Here is a 20386-nt window from a genome sequence, read left to right as displayed (position 1 = left end):
TCGCATGGGCGCACTAGGCGGCAGAATTTAGGGAAGTTAAACAGAAGTTTTTCATTGCGATGACAATGCCCCAATCATTAATCAATTAATGGAGGGCGAAATCTGTAGTATGGTTCTAAATCCAGAAAATACAGCTACCGATAGTGAAGAAAGTAACAGAGAGGTTACTGAACGAGAAAAAATTTTGATTGACAAGTTATTCGGAATTCTCGACACAGCAATTACAGGACTTGAACAATGGAACTTAATAACTCAACAAGAAATTATATGTCTATAGTATTAGTCTAAAGTATTAGCAGAGAAAACAAATCAAACAACTCACATTGAAAGAAATGTTTAATAAAGTAAACATATAAATATTAAGCTCTTTTCTTTTGTAAATTTTGATAGCCTTTAAATCATAAATGCTTCATTATTTCATAAATCACGATTTCATATTTTTATATTTTCAGTTAAACTTCTACCCAATAACTTTAGTAATTCATGAAAGTTAATTTTGCATCTAGTTAGTTCAGGAAAATTAGTTTCAATTAGTTGTTTTCAGCTTTAAAAATATTAAAAAATTTTTAATTAGTTAGTTGTTTTCAACTAATAATTGTATCGCCATTAGCAAAAATAATGCATTACTATCAACAGCATAGGATTAAACCAAATACTTAATTGCCTATTGAAGCTTCAAAACGTATTTCCTAACTTCACTTTTTCTCGGCTAGCGTTACTGAATTTGCCCTTGGCGACCTAAAATCGAAATGGAGCCATCAGATTTCCCACGAAATCGATAACAGACCCTCTGCAGAAATAAACTCATAATCCCGATATCCCATACATATAGTATGTGCAAAAGAGAATAAACTCCGTAGAAGGTGATAAAAAAATTAATTTATGGCTTAATTGAAACAAACACAGAAATTAAGCTAAGCAAAACCATGTAAAAACAAATTGAAATGATAAAACGAAACTTAATTTTCATGTGAATTTTCAGCACTGACTCTTCCATTATAGAAATTTCAATTTATTTCAAAGACCACATTTAGCTTTATAAGGATTGTCATCGATCAATATCCAGTCTTTGTAGTCAGCTTGATGAAGCCACAGTTTATTGAAAATGCACTTTCCAGGCATCTCGTTCCTATTGGCATCGGAAGGGTTGTGGCCTTCCAGGTTGGGATTGCTCTAACTTTGGCAAATATTTTCAGAATCCCCCCCCCCTTTTTTTTTTCTCGAGCACCTTCATCTTCACTTTCGCCTCTTAAAGAACTTCCGGCTTCACGCTTTCGTCACAATCTGCCTAAATTTATGGATAACACCTGTTTCGAAAGATTGGGTGAATAGCCAATCAGACACCGATACTTTCGTTTAACGCAAATCCGCCAACAGATTGGTTAAGAGCCGTGCAATTTTAATTCCATATTCATGAGAAATCGCAATTCACACATAGAATGGCAATCATTAGAAATGATAAGAAATGTCAAATGAGCAAAATTAAGGACCGTTTATTCATTTTGGCCAAAATTAAGGACTTTTAAGGACCAAAAATCATTTTTGAAAAAATTAAGGACTTTTAAGGACCGTACGAACCCTGTGTGCAAAGTCACATTACTGCCAAGGATTGTGTAACCATTTTGGACGATCATGTCCATCCCATGGTACAAATTTTGTTCTCCAATGGCAAGGCCATATTCCAATTGTCCAGGACTGGTTTCCTGAGTATGAGGGTGAACTTTCACGTCTACTATGGCCACTATAGTCACCAGATATCAATATTATTAAGCCTTTGTGGAATACTTTGGACAGAAATCTGAGTAAATACTATCCACTACCATCATCATTAATTGAACTTGCCAATGTTTTACAGGAAGAATGATATGATTCCTCTATTTATCCATTCTGGGAAAACTGCAAGCTGTTTTGAATGGTTTTCCTACACTGTATTAATCACAACAATATGGTTTTATTTTGGTATTTCCATATTTTTTGTCCAACCCCTGTACTTAACAGTTTAACATAAAACATTAGTCAACAAATATATATTGATTACATATATTAACTAACTGCTTTTTCTCAGGACTGTATAAGCTGGTTTTAATAAACTGATTATATGTACAAAAAAGGCATGCTCACTGCCACACCGCAGAATATTGCAAACGAAAGAGAACATAACCACATACAACACCTCTGAGTTGTTTAATGTTCATGGCCCTCTTTGACATTGAAGATCTGTTTTCTTCCGCTTATTTTTTTCCCTCATTCTGTTTTAACCTTTTCATGACCTAAACACCTGACATGGCCTTTCATTCAAATGATCACAACAGTCCGAAACAGCCAAGATTGCGATATTGTTTTCTTCCCTCCCCCCCCCAAAAAGTATGCAGTAGCAGGTGCAGTTTTCCCAAATGTATTGCATCAGTTTAGTGCACACAGCTTGTCTTAAAAGGGTCTATCTGTGATTTCTTATCTTTATTTGTTAGGAAGCAGAAAGGATGCTATTTGAAATATTCACACTTCTTTGCACGTTCATGGATAGGGAGAGGAGGAAGTTGCTGTGAATCTCGAAAGGCATTTTGGGTTTGGGTGGATATTTTAAGCATACAGTGAAGGCTTTGGTTTTCTAAGAGTTAATTTCTTATCAAACAGAGCAAAATTACCTAGCAAATGATGAAGTACTTACATAATTTCCATTTTAGAACACAAGTTTATTTACTGCTTATTTTTACAATTATGTTTAATCACACTGCCCATACACCTTTTTCTGGCACTCCTTCTTACAAGGATTTGGCACTAACATATCTCTAGCCAATATATTCTACTATAATTTTGAACTTCTTTTTGTACATAGAAAACAAAATTTAGTCTGTTTTCCTCTAGAAGTACGCATAATAGCATCACCAAACCCTAACAAAATAAATTCAAACTCTTTTTAGAGGAAAAAAATGCTCGTTAAACCTAAAACTACTTCCAAAAAGACTAAATACAATTGGTGAGTAAGCTGTAGTTCACTGCATCAATAAATCAGTTTATTTGATTAGTGCATTAAAATAAGTCAATGAGAATAAACATATTTTTATTTTTTAGCAAATAATTTCTTTACTTAATCAGCAAAGCATGCAAAGGATATATGCTTATGGCAGAGGAATGCCTTCTATTTTATATTACTAAAATTTAATTTTAAGCATGGATTTTGTAGAAATACAGTGATACAAATAAAACAAAATATATTTATAGAATTAAAATTCTGATTAAGATATTAATTATTTGATAAGTAATATTATGTTAATTAAAATATTATATTTATTAATGTATTCCCATATTTTTTTGCTAATTTTATTGTGCTAAACTTGACAGGGTAAAAATTATGCAAATAATTCAATTTTCAAAGAACACAATTGCACTACGAACATAATAAATGAAAAGTAATCATGAATAATCTACTAGTCACCATCACAATATAATTTATTTATAAGAAACCTACATTCCAATAGTAATATATAGTAATATTAACCTCCTCGGTTCCCTTGTATCACATGTGATACAAAAGTTTCATAATTTTTTGTGAAGGCTGAGCTGAAAAAACAAATTTGGGACCGGTTGTATCACATAAGATACAAAGTGAAATACCTCATATATTTTCCTCGTTTAGTCAACAGATGGCAGTACTTGTCCATGATAGCGATTTCTAGTAGCATCTCTGAATCAAAACAAAATGTCTGCACGTCATCGAAGTAAGTATTTTTTTCTTATTTATATACAAATATTAAACTATTTTTAAAATATGCTTTCTCTTTGTATATGTACTTTTTACTAGTTAACAGCAAAAAAAGAAATTTTTACTGAAATATTAAAGTATAATGACTTGTGAAATTTGTTTGTATCACTTGTGATACAATGGGACCCAATCACTTATGAACACACTTTTTAAGACAATTTTGTTTTAATTTTTAGTTATATTTTGGGGGGATTTGAAGATTGATAGAAGTATTTCATGAATTCAAATCTGTAATTGAGGTGTTTGCATTCCATTTTTACCCATTTTTTCCGGATAATTTTTTTACTTAATAAGTATTTTTTTTTTCAGTGAAATATTTGACACCAAATGAAATTTTAGAGCTGATGAATCGCGATGATTCTGTTTTGAGTTCACTGTCAGATGAAGATGATTATCAAAGCGACAATGGATGTGAGATGGATGATGTTGATGAAGATCAGGATGTAACTTTTGACTTTTCTGCTCCAACTTAATGGGGAATACATACAGATAAGTTCAATCCAGTTTCATTTGATTTTCAGGAGGTAGGATGCTTTGAATATCAAAGTACTGCACCCATTGAATATTTTATGGAATATTTAGATGAATGCTTTTATGAAGATTTGGCAAATTTCAGTAACATTCGATCCGTAACACGTACTGGCAAGAGTATTAATGCATCAAAAGAAGAAATGATGACATTCATAGGCTACAGTCTTCTTTTGTCCTGCTGTGGGTATTATCCCAGGATAAAAATGATATGGGAAAGGTCCACACGGTTTTCCATTATAGCTGACAATATTTCTAGGGATAGGTTTTTTTCAAATTCGCAACAATTTGAAAGTTTTAAATGATAATGATGTCGCAAAGGAAATAAAGGAAAAAGATAAATTTTGGAAAGTCAGGACAATGCTAAATAAAATACGAGAACGTTGCTTGAAGCAAAAAAGGCCAAAAATTGTTTCAATTGATGAACAGATTATCTCTTTTCATGGACAGGTTTCTATGCGACAGTATGTCAGAGGAAAGCCAAACCCAGTAGGAATAAAAGTTTTTGTAATGTGCTCTTCGTACGGTTTGCCTTTAGATTTCATCTTTTATGAAGGAAAGGGAACTGATGTTACATCTCCAGAGGATACAAGTTTTCTTGACTTGGGAGGAAAAGTTGCTCTGAAGCTTTCGGACTCATTATTTCCCGGCTCCTCGATATATGTGGACCGGTATTTCGCTTCAGAATTGCTTCTTGACTTCCTCCTGAATAGAGAATTGCATTTAACTGGCACTCTTATGAAAAATAAAGTTCCGAAATTGACACAACTAAAGTCAGATTCAGAAATGAGACGAGAAGGCCGAGGGACAATAGATCAAGTTGTGAGAGTGGATCAAAAAATTTCCCTTGCGAAATGGTTCGACAATAAAAGTGTTTTGCTGATGTCCAGTGAGCATGGGAAAACTCCCATCACAAAATGCAAAAGATGGTCGAAAACGGACAAGTCATACTTAGAAGTTGATTGCCCTCATATTGTAAAAAATTACAACGATTACATGGGGGGCATCGATCATCTGGACCGTACCATTAGTTTCTACAGAATGAAGCACCGAACCAAGAAATGGACAGTACGAGTCATTCTGCATATGATCGACTTTACCATGTCGAGTGCATGGCTCTCGTACAGAAATACTATGACAGAATTAGGGGAACCTAAGAAGAACATTCTGGACTATTTTGCGTTTAGACTCAGTATTGCAAATACACTCATCCACGGCTTACTGAAGAAGCCATCTCCCACTCCTTCGCTAGCCGAAGATGAAAATGATGAACCCCCTCCAAAACGCAGAGTTACAACTTGCATTCCACATCAAGCAGCTCGTAACAATGAAGCTAGGCACATGCCTGAAATGGTTGGGGATAGAACTCATCGAAGTAGGTGCAGGAATGAGAACTGCTCGGCCTTAACAAATGTACAGTGTACAGACTGCAAGGTTTTTCTATGCTTTACAACTAGTAGAAATTGTTTCAAGGCATTTCACGAATATAAATAATAATAATATTATGTACCTACAACGCCAATAAAACTTAATTTTGTGTTGAATTTATGAATTGTATGTATTGTGTGATTAAAGACTAAGATTAAATTAATTACTTCAATCCTGCTTAATACTTAAGAAAATTCTGATTGTAGTGCCTTGTTCCTAATGTATCACATGTGATACATCCTCCCCTAGCTTTCATAAACTAAAAAAAATTTTTTTATTGCACTTTTCTACATCAAAGTGATCGAAACAACTATTTAAATACCTCTTACTAAATATCAAGCTTTTATTTTTGTCTCGGGTCTGAGGAGGTTAACATTACAATATCTAATAACACATCTTCATTCCTGTATTTTGAATCTTGCCTGCTCTTATTGTTGACTACTGTTGTCCCTAGAACTTAAAATCATTCAGTGCTCCAGGAACTGGTGTCTGTGTCATCTGCTACAGTTTACAAGTTGTCACATTACATAAGTGCATTAGGATATCACTCTTATTATTATTTTTTTAAAGCTTGTCACAGCCCTGCATACAAATTCCATGAGCAAATCAATTATGAGGTGCATGAGAAACACACAATCTATGAGCTTGCTTAGTCAGACACAGCCCTGCATACAAAATCCATGAGCAAATCAGTTATGAGACGAAAACAACTAATATGTACATGAACCATTTTAAAACTTAGGGGAAAACTGTTTTCTGAACAGCTTCCCCCACCCCGGGTCGACAGAGAATTCTGCAAAGCTACTGGCTAGAATCTGTGCCTAGGCAGTCTTGGCCACGGGGGTATAAAAATTTATGAATTTGGTGGTTCTGAAGCCCCCGGGAAAAGTCACTCATAGGCCAGCCTCGGGGTCTGGTATGTCCTGAGCGGTTGGAACCGTAGAACCCCACGGGTTGCTGGGTAACAGCCCTCTGCGACGGGCTCGTCCATGCGACTGGCAGGAGCAATTGACAACCAGTGCTGCCTGGTGTCTTATCCAGGTGGTGCGTTGCTCCCCTGGAAGGGTAATAGTGGAGTTTAAACCTCCAAGAAGTGCAAAAAGAGGAGTGGACATGTAGTGTGATTGAGTTCATGGAGCAGAGAATGCCCAAATCTTGTTGTTCTGAACAGCTTGTGTATAGAAAAAACTATATAAATATTTTAAACATTTTCAGAAACCTGTACTTAACCTAACGGAGTTACACATGGGGAGAAAACAGAAAGTCAATAAGGTACATACAATTTTTATGTATTTAAAATACTTCCAAAATTAGCAAGTACTGTTAATTAATGTAACACCTAAATACTTTTATTACTTTCTGCCACTGGCAGGGCAAAAACTAAACTGTGCTTATACTGCTGTATACGATTTTAAACCTATTCATTGTAACAACTAAATTCAATTATATATACAGTCAAAAGTCTTTAATCCAGGCCTCCATAATCCGAACCTCAAAGCTACAAACTTTCTGCGCATGCGTAAACGCATAATGCATCAACGCATGCGCATAATACATTTACGCATGCACATAATGCGTTTACGTATGCACATTTAATGTATAACGAACGCTATAAGCTAAGCTAAAATTATCTAATTATCTATTTCAGTTAATGTTGCAGACTGCATTGTTCCATAATCTTCTAATTGGATCCGGCTTATTATTTTTTGCAGACTGTTAGAGAAATTTTATAAAAGTAAGCTTGAACTTTTGATTATGTCAAAAAGAATTTCCGATTCTGGAGCTGCCAAAGAATCTACAAAGCGAAAGCATGTTTCGATGTCCATCAAACAAAAAGTGGAATTGCTGCAAAAAATGGATAAAGGCATATCCTTTGTTTCTCTAACCATTCCGAAATCTTCACGCTGCTCTACGGGGGGGGGCGTCACGACGTGCACTGAAATGGAACTTGATTTGTCAGCACTATCCTTATCTTCAGGGCAGATGTTTTTATTTTATTCGACTTATAATTCTTTACTAAATGTAGTATTTCATCTCAATGTACTCCATCTTTGATATGATTTAAATCAAATTCCTCGTCATTATAAATACCACAAATATACATCAAATAGTTTTCTGGTTGCAATTTTCTAATTTCGACTCTGCATATTGTATGCTTTACGCATGCGCGCGTTGAAAGAAATGTTTAATAAAGTAAACAAATAAATATTAAGCTTTTTTTTTTGTAAATTTTGATACCTTTTAGATCATAATTGCTCTTTATTCATAAATTATGGTTTCATATTTTTAATTTTATAATTTCTGCATGCCATCTTACCAGATTTAAACTGATGATCAATAATCTGGAAAAATCGATAATGAGGAATCGCTGTAGTCCCGACGAGACCGGATTAAAGACTTTTGACTGTAGTTCAGATTAGCATATATGTTACAATGAAGCTTTCAAAGCAATACATAATTTATTTGTAATATAAAATAATCATAATTCATATATCATAAAAATCCCACTACTTTGCAACTTATTTCAGAAAACTAGCTTCATATTATATGTAAATCCCTGCACTAATATATAAATATAAATTAAAACAAACATACCCTAAGAAAGAAGTTTTAATATTAGCATTTAGGATTCCCAGAGCATAAATATCTGGTTGGAATGTGGACACTGAGATATCTCCTTCAGATAAATCAACAGAAGTCTGTAAAGAAGTACACATATTTAAAAAACCAAGTTCAAAGTGAAGATTTTAAAATATGAAATATACACCGATACATTACCATTGTATATGAACATAATCGGTCAATTATTGATAAATGTTAAATATATTTTTAAATATTATGAAATTAGAATCAAAAGTATTTCTGCACATATAATATCTACAAAATAAACATTTCTCACCTACTGTATATACTCAAAACTAACACCCCTTAATTTTCCTCTATACATATACATACCTGTTTTTTCACCCTAAAATTTACTATGGTTTCATACTCAGATGTTTTGATAAACGAAATCGCCAAATGAAAGGAAGAAGTTTATCATACTATACAAATTATATACTATCATACCTGCCAACCTCTAAAGATAAAAATTCAGAAGATTTCTCCAAAATTCAGAAGAGCACGAACAATTAATATCATGCTTTGATATTAAAAAAATAACAATTTATACAAATAGAAAAAAGAAAATTGTACTTACATTAGTAAATCTCAATTAAATAGCAACTAAAAAATTTATTAGGAAACATAAAACAAGAACTTAATGTTACACAAAAAAATTATTGCAATGAATTTAGAGTGCATTTTTTGGCTTTAGCCAATGGAAAATTTCCTGTCATAACAATTAGTTTCCTCATAACATTTAGCAATTAAAATGTTTTCTAGAGTTTTTGGTGAAATTGAAGAACGAAACATAGTTTTGTTTTTCTTCACAACACTAAAGACTCTCTCACACTCAGCATTACTGTGTGGAATTACGAGAATAGCACATAAAACTCTTGCTAGTCTATCATATTTTGGTGTTCCATCAGCTCTTTTTATTCTTTTTAAGGTACCAACGAGGACATCAAGTCTATCTTCTCCAGAACTGGCAAAGTCTTCAAACTGTGCAGCAGAAAATTGGTTCTGTAGTTCATCTAAAGCATCATTATGGCATTCATTTTCTTTAATTGTTAACAAAAATGGAAATTTATCAATAAAGAAACGAATCTTTTCAAAAGATGAATTTTCAATTTGTTTCAAATTTGCCACTTCATTTAAAAGAACTTCATTTTGCAAAGGAAACTTCCTTACAATGTAATCACAGGCTGAGGAAAGTACTTTCTGACACATTGAAAAAATTCTTTTTTCTCATGATCTTTCAAACAATTTACAAGTTCCCTGGTTTGATTTCCAATTATAAGATCATTGTCATCCTTTTGATTTGCCAAACTATTATAGGCAACACGAATCAACACACTGTTTTTCACAACTGACGGTTTTACAAACTTAGTATGAAGTTCTTTCAAAAGATCATTAAGAATTTGGACAAGGGCAGATTTTGGCGAAGCTGATTGTAGAAGGGTATTTACACTTTCAAAAATCTTAATGGTACTTAACACAAAACTACAATGTGCTTTGTTCAAATCCGAAGAAAGAAGATAGAAAATCCTTTCCTCCCGGCTAATAGAAGACTGTTTTTTAGAAAAAAATAATCTGGCGCCCACAAAGAAAAGAGTGGGAGAAACAAGTTCAGCGCATTGGATTGGCTGGTTAAGCGGCGAGTTGTGAGAAACTGCAGGTTACTGGATTCGAAGTAGTCGGTAGTTGGTGGTAAAACACGATGCAATTGGTAAAAATCGCTGAATTGGCGAAAAATTCTAAAAACAAAAATCACTAAAAACACTTGAAAAAGGAAAAAAATCGTAAAAACGTAAAGACAAACGCGTTTTAGTAAAAATTACGAAAAATTCGTAAAAGTTGGCAGGTATGTACTATGATATAATTTGTATAGTATGTAATTATACCTTTTAAATAAATAATTATATCATTCAACCCATATAACCATTTAAAAATTAAATAAACCTTACAGGTCATTATCATATATATAAACTGATTAATACTAATGATAAAAACCGTGTCTAGTAATACAACTTTAATTTAAGCCAGCATCCATTTTATTGGAATATCTCAAAACTATATATCACTGACAATATCTGAGCTACAGCTAACAGTACTTTTGTTTCAAGAAAATTCTATAGGAAAGGAGGAGGAAACTACATTTTTCTCAATATTACTTCAAGACAAAATAAATATTTACCTACATTTTTATTTATTAAAATACAATTTAAAATGTAGGAAGGGTCTTATATTTGATTTGATTTTACTTTAGAATTACTTTTGATTAATGTAGAAAATATGTACAATTAAAAATTCGGTGCTACTTTGGTACACGGTTGCACGGATTTTGGCGATTTTCCTTTGGCGAGTAATACAACTTATGGTAAACCCATTGCTGGATAAGTTGTTTATGGTAACCGATACTTTGTTGTCATTTTATTTAAAAAATAATGTGTTTTATTGTGCATAAATTCCGTGTTTAAAATATTATTTATGGCTTTTAAATATTAAAAATCAATTTAATTTTGTGTTTTTATTTGAAATAAAAATTTTATTGTTTATCATATTTTATGAAATTTTATGTTGTGGATGATGTAATCAATGACGTCACCTTACTTTAAAAGTAATTCGTTTTAATATGTATAAATTTAATCTAATGTTTTAAACATATTTTATGGCTCTTAAATATTAAAATACAATTTAATTTTGCATTTTTTTTAAAATGATTTTATTATGTATGAATTTTTAAATAATTTTAATTCTAGCCATGATGTAATAAGCTCTCTGATTGTTTATAGAATATTTGTGCATTAACGAGCTGTAATCAGCTCCCTGATTGGTTACTGACAATTTGTGCATTTCCGCGCCGTTTTAAAATTTAATTTATATCTTCGAATTTCTTCAAAGATGTTATCTAAATTATGATTCTGATTTTTTTTTTTTTTTTTTTTTTTTTTTTTTTGTGGTACTTATCAATAAAAAACAGGTTAAACACTCAAAAAAATGCAAGTACATATTTTTCTTTTATTTTATAATTGTATACTTCAATTTTTGTTAAAAAAATTAATACACAATTTTCAGAAATTGCTGAGATAATTATTGTCCATATGTTTTAATGTTAATTATATTCTATATAACATATTTTAAAGTATCTGAATTTAATAATATTCTAATTCTTTTAAATGTTGGTAGGATGGTTTTTAATTCGATATTCAATTTCAGTAATATTTTAATCTAATTAAACGTTGGCCTAATGTTTTTATAGTGGTGTTTTTATTCTCTTCTTTGCTATATGAAAGTAATAATAACCTTACTTTAGTATTTTATACTCATAGTAAATGTATTTATTTATACTTGCCTGCCATCTTAAAAAACGACATTTTCAACAAAAAATTAATCCATTACTTTTAACGATATTTATTTATTTATTTTTAAGTTTCGAATACATTACTATGCGTAAAAACAGTGTTTTTCAAGATGGCTGATGTTTGTAAAAATCGCGCCAACGTGAATCGCCAAAAATCTGTGCAACCGTCTACCAAAATAGCACCAAAAATTCTATGCATTAACTTAAAAAATATACAAGGTATACACCAAGAAATCGCATGTATAAGAGAACACATATCTAAAAACATGTGAAGTTGTTTCAGGTCTTTGGTAGCAATTTAATCAGGTAGCATGAGCCACTGTAACATAAAGGATGCATTGCTATATTAAAAACTGAAATTTACCTCACCTATAATGGTCGTGAATGTAAATGGATAAGTGCATGTCTGTATTACAAATGCTTTCCAACAGACGTGTTTGCTACAGTGACTACGTAAAATTGCATCACTCAAAGAAAGCAGGCATTAATATAAGCAGATAGGAATGACACACCTGCGGAAGTAGCAGTATTATGTCAAAATGAACCTAACCCTTTGTGGACAAGAAAGAAGTTTACCTGGATGCCCACTTGTCTAGCAACTAATTAATCCATGTGCAAGATCACACACTATTTTGAAAATAACAAGACACTTTCAAAGGCCTTCTTTTCACTGTTTCAATGTCTGCAAATGATTTTTAATAAAAATCATTTGAAAAATTACAATAGTTTTTTTTTTTTTTTTTTTTAATCTATTTTAAAATAATTGCTTCTAGTATTTGCCTGCAATGAGAAGCAATGCCCTCGCACATGGGAAGTAATTGCAGTAAAATTTCTTTAGAAATACAGTATTATAACCAAAAACTGCTAAAGATAACAATTATTTTTAGTTTATTTTTTAAAACAATTATAAAATTTCCACCACAACAAAAGAAATAATAATCTGCAAGTAAGTATGTTTGTTAACTGATTGTCAGGATAAATATCTAATTAAAACATAAAACACACATTTAACAATACATGTGTATGTAATAAATTTTTCCTTTAAAAACAAGTCATTATTATTTTTTTCCTCTAAAGAATCACCAAACTGCACCAAGGTGCTTACAAGCACTCAAATAAGTTTGAAAATAATAAAAATTAATTTGTCTCATAACTAGAAGAGAAAAGTTTCCTGTGGAAATTCTCCTTTACATATGTCAAGCAGCATTCTTTTTATCAAGGTAGCTACGCAGAAATTTGTGAGAGACTGGCAAAGATTTTTAGTTTCTGCTTCCTAATTTTCTCCTGAAACCTGCTCATGTCTTGCAAATTTGAAAATCATTCATCTAATAGGTAAAATTAAAAAAATATACTGTCTTACACAGCCCACAAAAAAACAAAGGGGAGAAATACTCGAAATTTAAAAATTATTTTGGCAGCATACTGCATTGCCTCATCCATACTTTTTTGCAGCATTTTGGTCGGAGGCAAATAAACTGAAAGTACCAAACACATTTTCAACAATGGGTTTATCAATATTGCTTATTTTTGTTTTCTATCTTCTCTCATACTAAAGTTTAAAATATCCATTTTTTCTTTTCCTATACATGTGGTAAAAGTGTCTAATGTTGAAAGACTCTTAAGAGTTTCAGCTTTATGTAATCTCTGATTGATTCATTTTTCCTAAAACAAAATTTGAGAAAGATAACGAGTACTTTTCACAAATCCAGAAATATTGAATTTGAGAAAAACTAGAAATTCTGACTACCACATTTCAAACGAAAAAAATCTCTATGTTTCCAATATTTAATTAATATTTTTACAACTATAATATAATTTACCTGGCACACCGCACATTTTAATTCTTTACTGTACTTTGCTGCGCTTCGTAAACAGCCTTCACAAATTGAATGATTGCAAGAGAGAATACGTGGAAATCTTGATACAGCATTGCATCTTGCAGAAACTATACAAAAAATATACACATTAAATTAAGTAATAAGGATAAAACCATTGTAAATAACTTTTTCCAACTAAATTTAAAAGATATAAGCAATAAGATATGAAAACAGTTTCTGATATTCCACAATAACCTCCGTCGTTTCAGTGTGAACAATAAAGAAGAGAAATATACACTGTTCCCAGATTAAAAATAAGAGAGTAAATGTATATTTTAGGATACGAAAATTTGTTACTAATTTATTAATGGCATCAATTGAGCAGTGAGGCAGATGACCAAATGATTCCTAATGATGCAAACATATGGAATCACACGATAGTGCAGATCACCAGCAGCCATGCGGTTAAGTCGCTAACCGCATGACCTTTTCCATGGTTTTTCTTATTGTGTAACATCGATATGAGCCACTACCCATAGAAAGTCCTCTGTGAAGGTGTCCTTCCCCTAGACAAACAATCCTTACGTGTTTTGTTATTATTAAACCAAACTAAAACTAAACATTTGATAGTACATACACACATATACCTACATACAATGCACACATACATACATTTTAGAATCCAGTCCCGATAACAGAAAAGTAACAAGCGTTTTTCTGTTTCTCAAGGGAGTGCGGAATGCTAAGTTTGTGCAATTCTCTGATGTTTTCTGAAGTGAAAATAGGTCGACGTGCACATGGATAAAATCAAGGAAGTGCGCAATGCCTAGTTTGTGCAATTCTGCGATTTGTTTTAAGTGAAAATAGGTCTACATGGATACTGAGTTTGTGCAATTCTTTGACTTGTTATTTTGTCTTTGTGTAGTGAAGACAAAATAACAAGTGAAAGAATTACACAAACTCTGTATCCGTGTACCACCAAAAATTGCCAGTTTTTGCAAAGGGGTACCCGTAAATATACTTTTACCATTTTATAGATTACAATTCAAAATTTTTTTGAAAATTTTTTTAAATGATTTAAAAACACAAATTTTGAAAATAAATCATAAAAAATAGGCAAATTTTAGTTGGAATGAACCTAAATTTCAAAATGCGAAAGGGAGAATCAAATAAGTTTAATAAAGAAAGAGATATTAATAAATATATACCAAATTCAATTAACATTTAGGAGCTAAAATTTTGAGAGCTAAATTTTTTAAAACTACTTGTGCAACTTTTAGAAAACTTGGCAGTTTGGCACAATTTGAGTCATAGAATGGAAATATGGAAAACAACTGGGATGTCATTCGAGAAAAAGGTCCGATTTTGTGTTAAAATACCTATATTAGAACAATGCTTACCTGTATTAGAACAATGCTATATATAAATCTAGTACATATCCTACGTCCCACTTTCGAGACATAAAAAATGCAAGTTAAATTTCATCAATTGGCCCAGTAGAATGAGAGATATAGAACTATTCCCTTTTTTTTTTTTTTTTTTTTTTTTTTTTTGTAAGTTCAGTTTCACTACAAAAAGCTAATCATGAAAAATTTTCTGTTACAAAAAAAATATTACAATTCATTGAGTTTGTAAGTGAAGTAATTCAGCTTGGTTTGTTGAAAGAGCAATACAAATATCACAAGTTGTTGACCAAAGTAACCAATAAGCAGTACAGTACAAAGTCCGTAATCCGAACTTGTTGGGACTTCGGCGATTCTGGATTAGGGGTTTTTCCAGATTAGATCATCAATTTAAATTTGGTAAGATGGCATGCAGAAATTATACAATTAAAAATATGAAACCGTAATTTATGAAATAAAGAGCAATTGTGATCTAAAGGGAATGAAAATTTACAAAAAAAAAAAGCTTAATATTTTACTTTATTAAACATTTTGGTTATGGTAACTTGGCGATTGTTTGGCGACCAACCCTACTACAGCAACCTGCTAGTTTTTGTTTTGGACGCCATTTTGTTTTCACGAAATAAAGGCACTTTTTTTTTTTTTTTCCCTTTTACTCAACATTTTTTTCCAACAATCTGCTAGCCGAATTACACTTATGCTAGAACTTTTATGGAACAAAAGTGCTTAATCATGATGAAGATTAGGTGCGAAATTGGGAGAAAGTGCAGAATCGCAAACTGCTTGCCGCGATTTTAAGAATTGCACATACACGGTATCATCCATGTACACGTCGACCTATTTTCACTTAAGAAAACATCCCAGAATTGCACAAAAATGGCATTGCGCACACTCTTGACTTTATCCATGTACACTGCTGAAATCCTAGCTAGTAACCTATATCGCCTTACCAAAATGTCGCCAAACTACCTGTTACCATATTCCAAAGATTAGCCAACATTTCTTGTTGTTTAAGTTGCTTCATTTTTTGTGCTAATACTTTCTGTTTAATTCTATAAACAGGCATAATTTCTTGTTCAATTACAAAGTTCCACTGTTCAAGTCCTGTAACTGCTGTGTCGAGAACACCGACTAACTTGTCAATTTCAATAACATTCTCTGTTACTTTCTTCACTATTGGAACCGTGCATGGGTAAACGCTTTACTGGCTTTACACGCATGCGTAAGTTTGTGGCTTTGAGGTCCAGATTATAGATCATTCTGGATAATGGACATCCGGATTACGGACTTTGTACTGTAATAAGTACATGTTACAATTCTAGGTATGCTTCTGCTATCAGGACCGGATTCAGGAATGTTTGCACATATGTAATTGTCTGTGCATATATGTGAGTATGTATATATATATGTATACACACATACACGACAGATACATTCAGTTAGAGTTGAACCCTTTGTATTATCGTGAAGTTGTTTCATTTATCGCCAAGTTGTTTCATTTCTGGTACTCTGAGTAGTTGAATGTTATGGAAACGCTATTATGACGTAATCGTTTGCATTATTCTGGGAAATTTGGAATCATGGTATGTTTTGTAAGGGCTTTTGTGGTGTGTGTGTGGTTATGAAATACATTGCTTGTTTCACTGTTTAGACGATAAAATGGCTGAATGTAGTAAGATTAATTTGAAGGTTCTGTACAATTTGGAACGAAAGGGTAAAAGTGCATTAATCGATTGGTGTGTAAATGAAGGTTTACTTGTTAGACATTTTCGGGACAGTCAAGAATATGTAGGACATTTTTTACTCTTATTTTTATGAATTTATGTGGAGACGGCGATATACAGATTCTAATTCAGATGATTTTAGGAAGTTTTTAGATGCTGTTAAGGAATGCTGTGTGCCATAGAGGTAAGTTGATATTTGCTTTGTGTAATGCTTAAATGCATAACAGGTTTTTCCTTTTTTATGTCATTTTATTGTTTGGTTTAAAATGTAGTTTATTGAGCTTGTACATTTTTTGATTGCCTCTACTGTAGAATTGGGTGCTCTTTTGACTCTTTCAGTGAAAATATACCGATCTGTACATGGACAATCTCAAGGGAGTGCGCAAAGCCTCGTTTGTGCAATTCTCTGATGATTTTTAAGTGAAAATAGGTCGATGTGTACATGGATAAAAAGTGCAATGTCATTTTTGTGCAATTCTGGGATGTTTTTTAAAGTGAAAATAAATCGATGCGTACATAGATACAAAGTTTGTGCAATTCTTCGTCTTGTTATTGGCTTCGTGTAGCGGCAATTTTTAGCACAAAAATCACTGCTATGCAATCCAAAATAACAAGACCTTGCACAAAGTCAGAATCCATGTACCGCCAAAAATCGATAAGGGGTACCCTAAAATATACTTTTACCGATACATTCATACACTATACATACATACATTTCTGAACACAGTTCCAATAACAGAAGAGTACCCAATTCTACCATAAAAACTAAAAGAACAAATTATATATTTGATTCAAATGATGGTCAAGAGATCAATTATATCGAACTTTCTCCATTTACAGTTAAAAGAACTTGACATAATACAGCAGCGTTTTTTAAGTATGCAATTTAAAAACAAACTAAAATTCTAAAACTTAAGTAGCATTTGAAAAGCAAAGATATTTTAGGGAGGTCAATAACATTACTACTGTCTAAATAATAATATACTTCAATTTGATATCTTGGCTGATCTTTGGAATATGGTAACTGGTAGTTTGGCGACACTTAGAAGCCGATAAAGGTTACTACCTAGGACTTTGGTAATAATGTGAGAAGTACTCAGTTCCGATTACGCTGTGTGAGGGAAATGAGAGATCATGAGATATGTCATGTGACATTAATGGACGAATTACAGTTCTTTAATCGGAAAAGGGGGGGAAATCTGGAAATTTTGTATTTAGCTTTATTCTGTGTTGTGTGAAACAGTGTTGGTTAATTTTTGGATCCCATGGCCCTAACTAAAGTGAATTCAAAATGGGTATTTAGTGGGATTGAAGGGGGTAGTAATAAGTGTTTTTTTAAGGTTGTGTGAGGTAGAAGTAAAGATGTTTTATTAAGTTATTTATTTTACCTGGTACCTTGCTGTGAACTATAAGTATGATTTTAAAGATCCTGAAACAGGCGCACATACGCTTGCTTTTTATTTGGCGGAGGAAATAAGAAAAGTTTATCAGCCACATAATCAAGATTCTGAAGAAGATCAGGTAAGTTAGTATTTTTAATTATTTGAGGATATTATTTTTATGCATTGTTCTAAATGTAAGGAGTAAATAAAGTAATATGGTATTACTGGAAAATTGTTATTAGCAATGATTTAGTTTAAAGTAATTAGGATTGTAAGCTAATTTTTATTAATTTAATGTATGTGCTTATTTATATTTTAAGTAGTGTTTTTGAATTTAATTATATTTTAATTAAATGATAGTTATTTTGTGAATTGTATGTTTGTAGGAATTTGGTATACATTTCAGTGGAAGTAAAGTGCATAGAAATAATTTAAATATTTGACACTAAGTATTTATAACCATTTGTAATGTTTGAGGTATGAATTCGTTGGTGACGTTTATAATATAATAGATAATTTAGAGGTAAAAGTTTTTGGATATTTTATTTATTTTATACGTGGAAATGTTCATCCTTGGAAAGGATATATACTTTTTCACGATCAGGTAATTTCATATATGTGCTTTTTACCGAGCTTAAAGATTCACAGAATTTTTTTGCATTTTCGTGCAAATTTTTATAATTTATGAGAAAATAGCAGTGTAGATGGATAAAGTTAGGAGTGTATGCAATGCCATTTTTGTGCAATTCTGGGATTTTTTTTTAAGTAAAAATAAGTCGACGTGTAAATGGTTTATGTGTATGTGCTATTCTGAAAAACGTGCAAGGAGTTTGTGATTGTGCACTTTTTCCCAATTTTGCAGTTAATATTTGTCATGATTAAGCAGTTTTGCTACATAAAATTTCTAGCATAAGTGTAATTCGGCTAGTAGATTGTTGGAAAAAGTGTTCAGTAAATAAAAAGAAAAGAAACATGTCTTTAGTGGCGGCGAAAAAAAAATAGAGGGTTGCTGTAGCAGAGTTGGTCGCCAAAAAATCGCCAAGTTACCATAATCCAGAGATCAACCGATATCTCTTCAGAGAAACAAAAGGGAAGAACACAGATTTGAATACATTAAATTAATTAATATCAATAAATCGTAAAATTATGTATATATTATTTCCAAATACACCAGAATACAAATTTTTATGGGGGGGAAAAACAAGGAATATTATATTTAGATAAAAAGAAATTCTGAATTTTTTTTTTTTTTTTTTTTAGTTTCCTTTTTTAACGTAATAAAATATAAAAAGCATATTCAAACATAATAAAATTAAAAATTATACATAGAATTAATGTGAATAGTTCAAATTTTCCACACAACTTTTTTTCATTGATTCAATAAAGTTAAATTCTGAATTATGTTTTTATAACCTAACAGTTCAACTACAATTTAACACTCATTTAATCGTTTAAAGAAACTTCCGGTTTTATGGGTATCAAGCCCATATGTCTAATTTATTTCAATATTTCCGCACCATAATGTATATTTAACTGTACATATTACAAATAACTATAATAAATACTTATCACAATAAACAATGTTTGTTACAGCTAACAATATTCGTAATAGGATAAAAATAACACGAAATTTTGGTTTTATTCGCGTGGACCTAGCCTAAACTCACGTGCAAATAAACTAAACACACTTGAAATTATAGCAATACTTGGATTTAGTGCAAATATTATAACCACACAAGATTAAAGAACACAGGAACCTGTAAATGTTGATCTGCAAGCAGGACAATCAAAAGGTTTCAAAGATCCTGACATAATTGAAGACACAAGAAAATGATCTTGAACAGAAAAATATTATGGACACAGTAAAAATGAATTCTTAGAAAAGTCCGATGGCCGAAAATTATTAGAATATTAACTAAAATGCTCGTTAGAAAACTAATACTTTTAAATGCAACTCGCTTAGACCATAGACAAAGACATGCTGATTTCAAATAGTGTTCTTGCAGAATATCAACAAATCCCTTTCAAAGAGTGTTGCCATTCATGCATTTAATGATTAGACAATACGGGAAAAGATGGAAAAATTGAGATGTGGCACCGCTAGTGGATTTCTAGCAAAAAAGCAAGGTAGTAATTATTGCAGTGAATCCAGTGAAAGTTAATCATGTAGTATAAAGAGGTTATCACTTTTAACAACAGTCCCTGCTAGACGGGACTTTTCTGAGAAACGAGATTCTGGTAGCACTGGTTTAAAGGGAAGGATTCCTAAAAAAAAAAAAGAGCTCCGAAGTCCCGCCTATCTACGGAAACGATGTTGCGGCTACTCGGGATTTTTTTCAAACCTCACCGAAATGTCTCGGCTGGACCTCTGTTCTG

General features: G+C 31.9%; 1 protein-coding gene across 1 annotated transcript in view; it reads right to left on the bottom strand.

Annotated features, from left to right (window-relative positions):
• qin (tudor domain-containing protein qin) overlaps positions 1-20026 on the bottom strand; it is a 255808-nt gene extending 235782 nt beyond the window's left edge. The window contains exons 1-3 of the mRNA XM_035358504.2: positions 19768-20026; positions 13505-13629; positions 8315-8418 (exon numbers count right to left, since the gene is read on the bottom strand). Of these exons, the coding sequence (XP_035214395.1) occupies positions 8315-8418; positions 13505-13629; positions 19768-19822 (284 nt within the window). The 5' untranslated portion in view covers positions 19823-20026. The remainder of the gene's footprint in view (positions 1-8314; positions 8419-13504; positions 13630-19767) is intronic.
• Between the last annotated feature and the right edge of the window lie 360 nt (positions 20027-20386).

This window comes from Stegodyphus dumicola, chromosome 7 (assembly GCF_044657685.1).
Source record: "Stegodyphus dumicola isolate Sdum_Otavi_A_Nest chromosome 7, ASM4465768v1".
Taxonomy (NCBI): domain Eukaryota; kingdom Metazoa; phylum Arthropoda; class Arachnida; order Araneae; family Eresidae; genus Stegodyphus; species Stegodyphus dumicola.
Note: the sequence above shows the minus strand (reverse complement) of the source record. Positions and strands in the feature narration are given on the sequence as shown.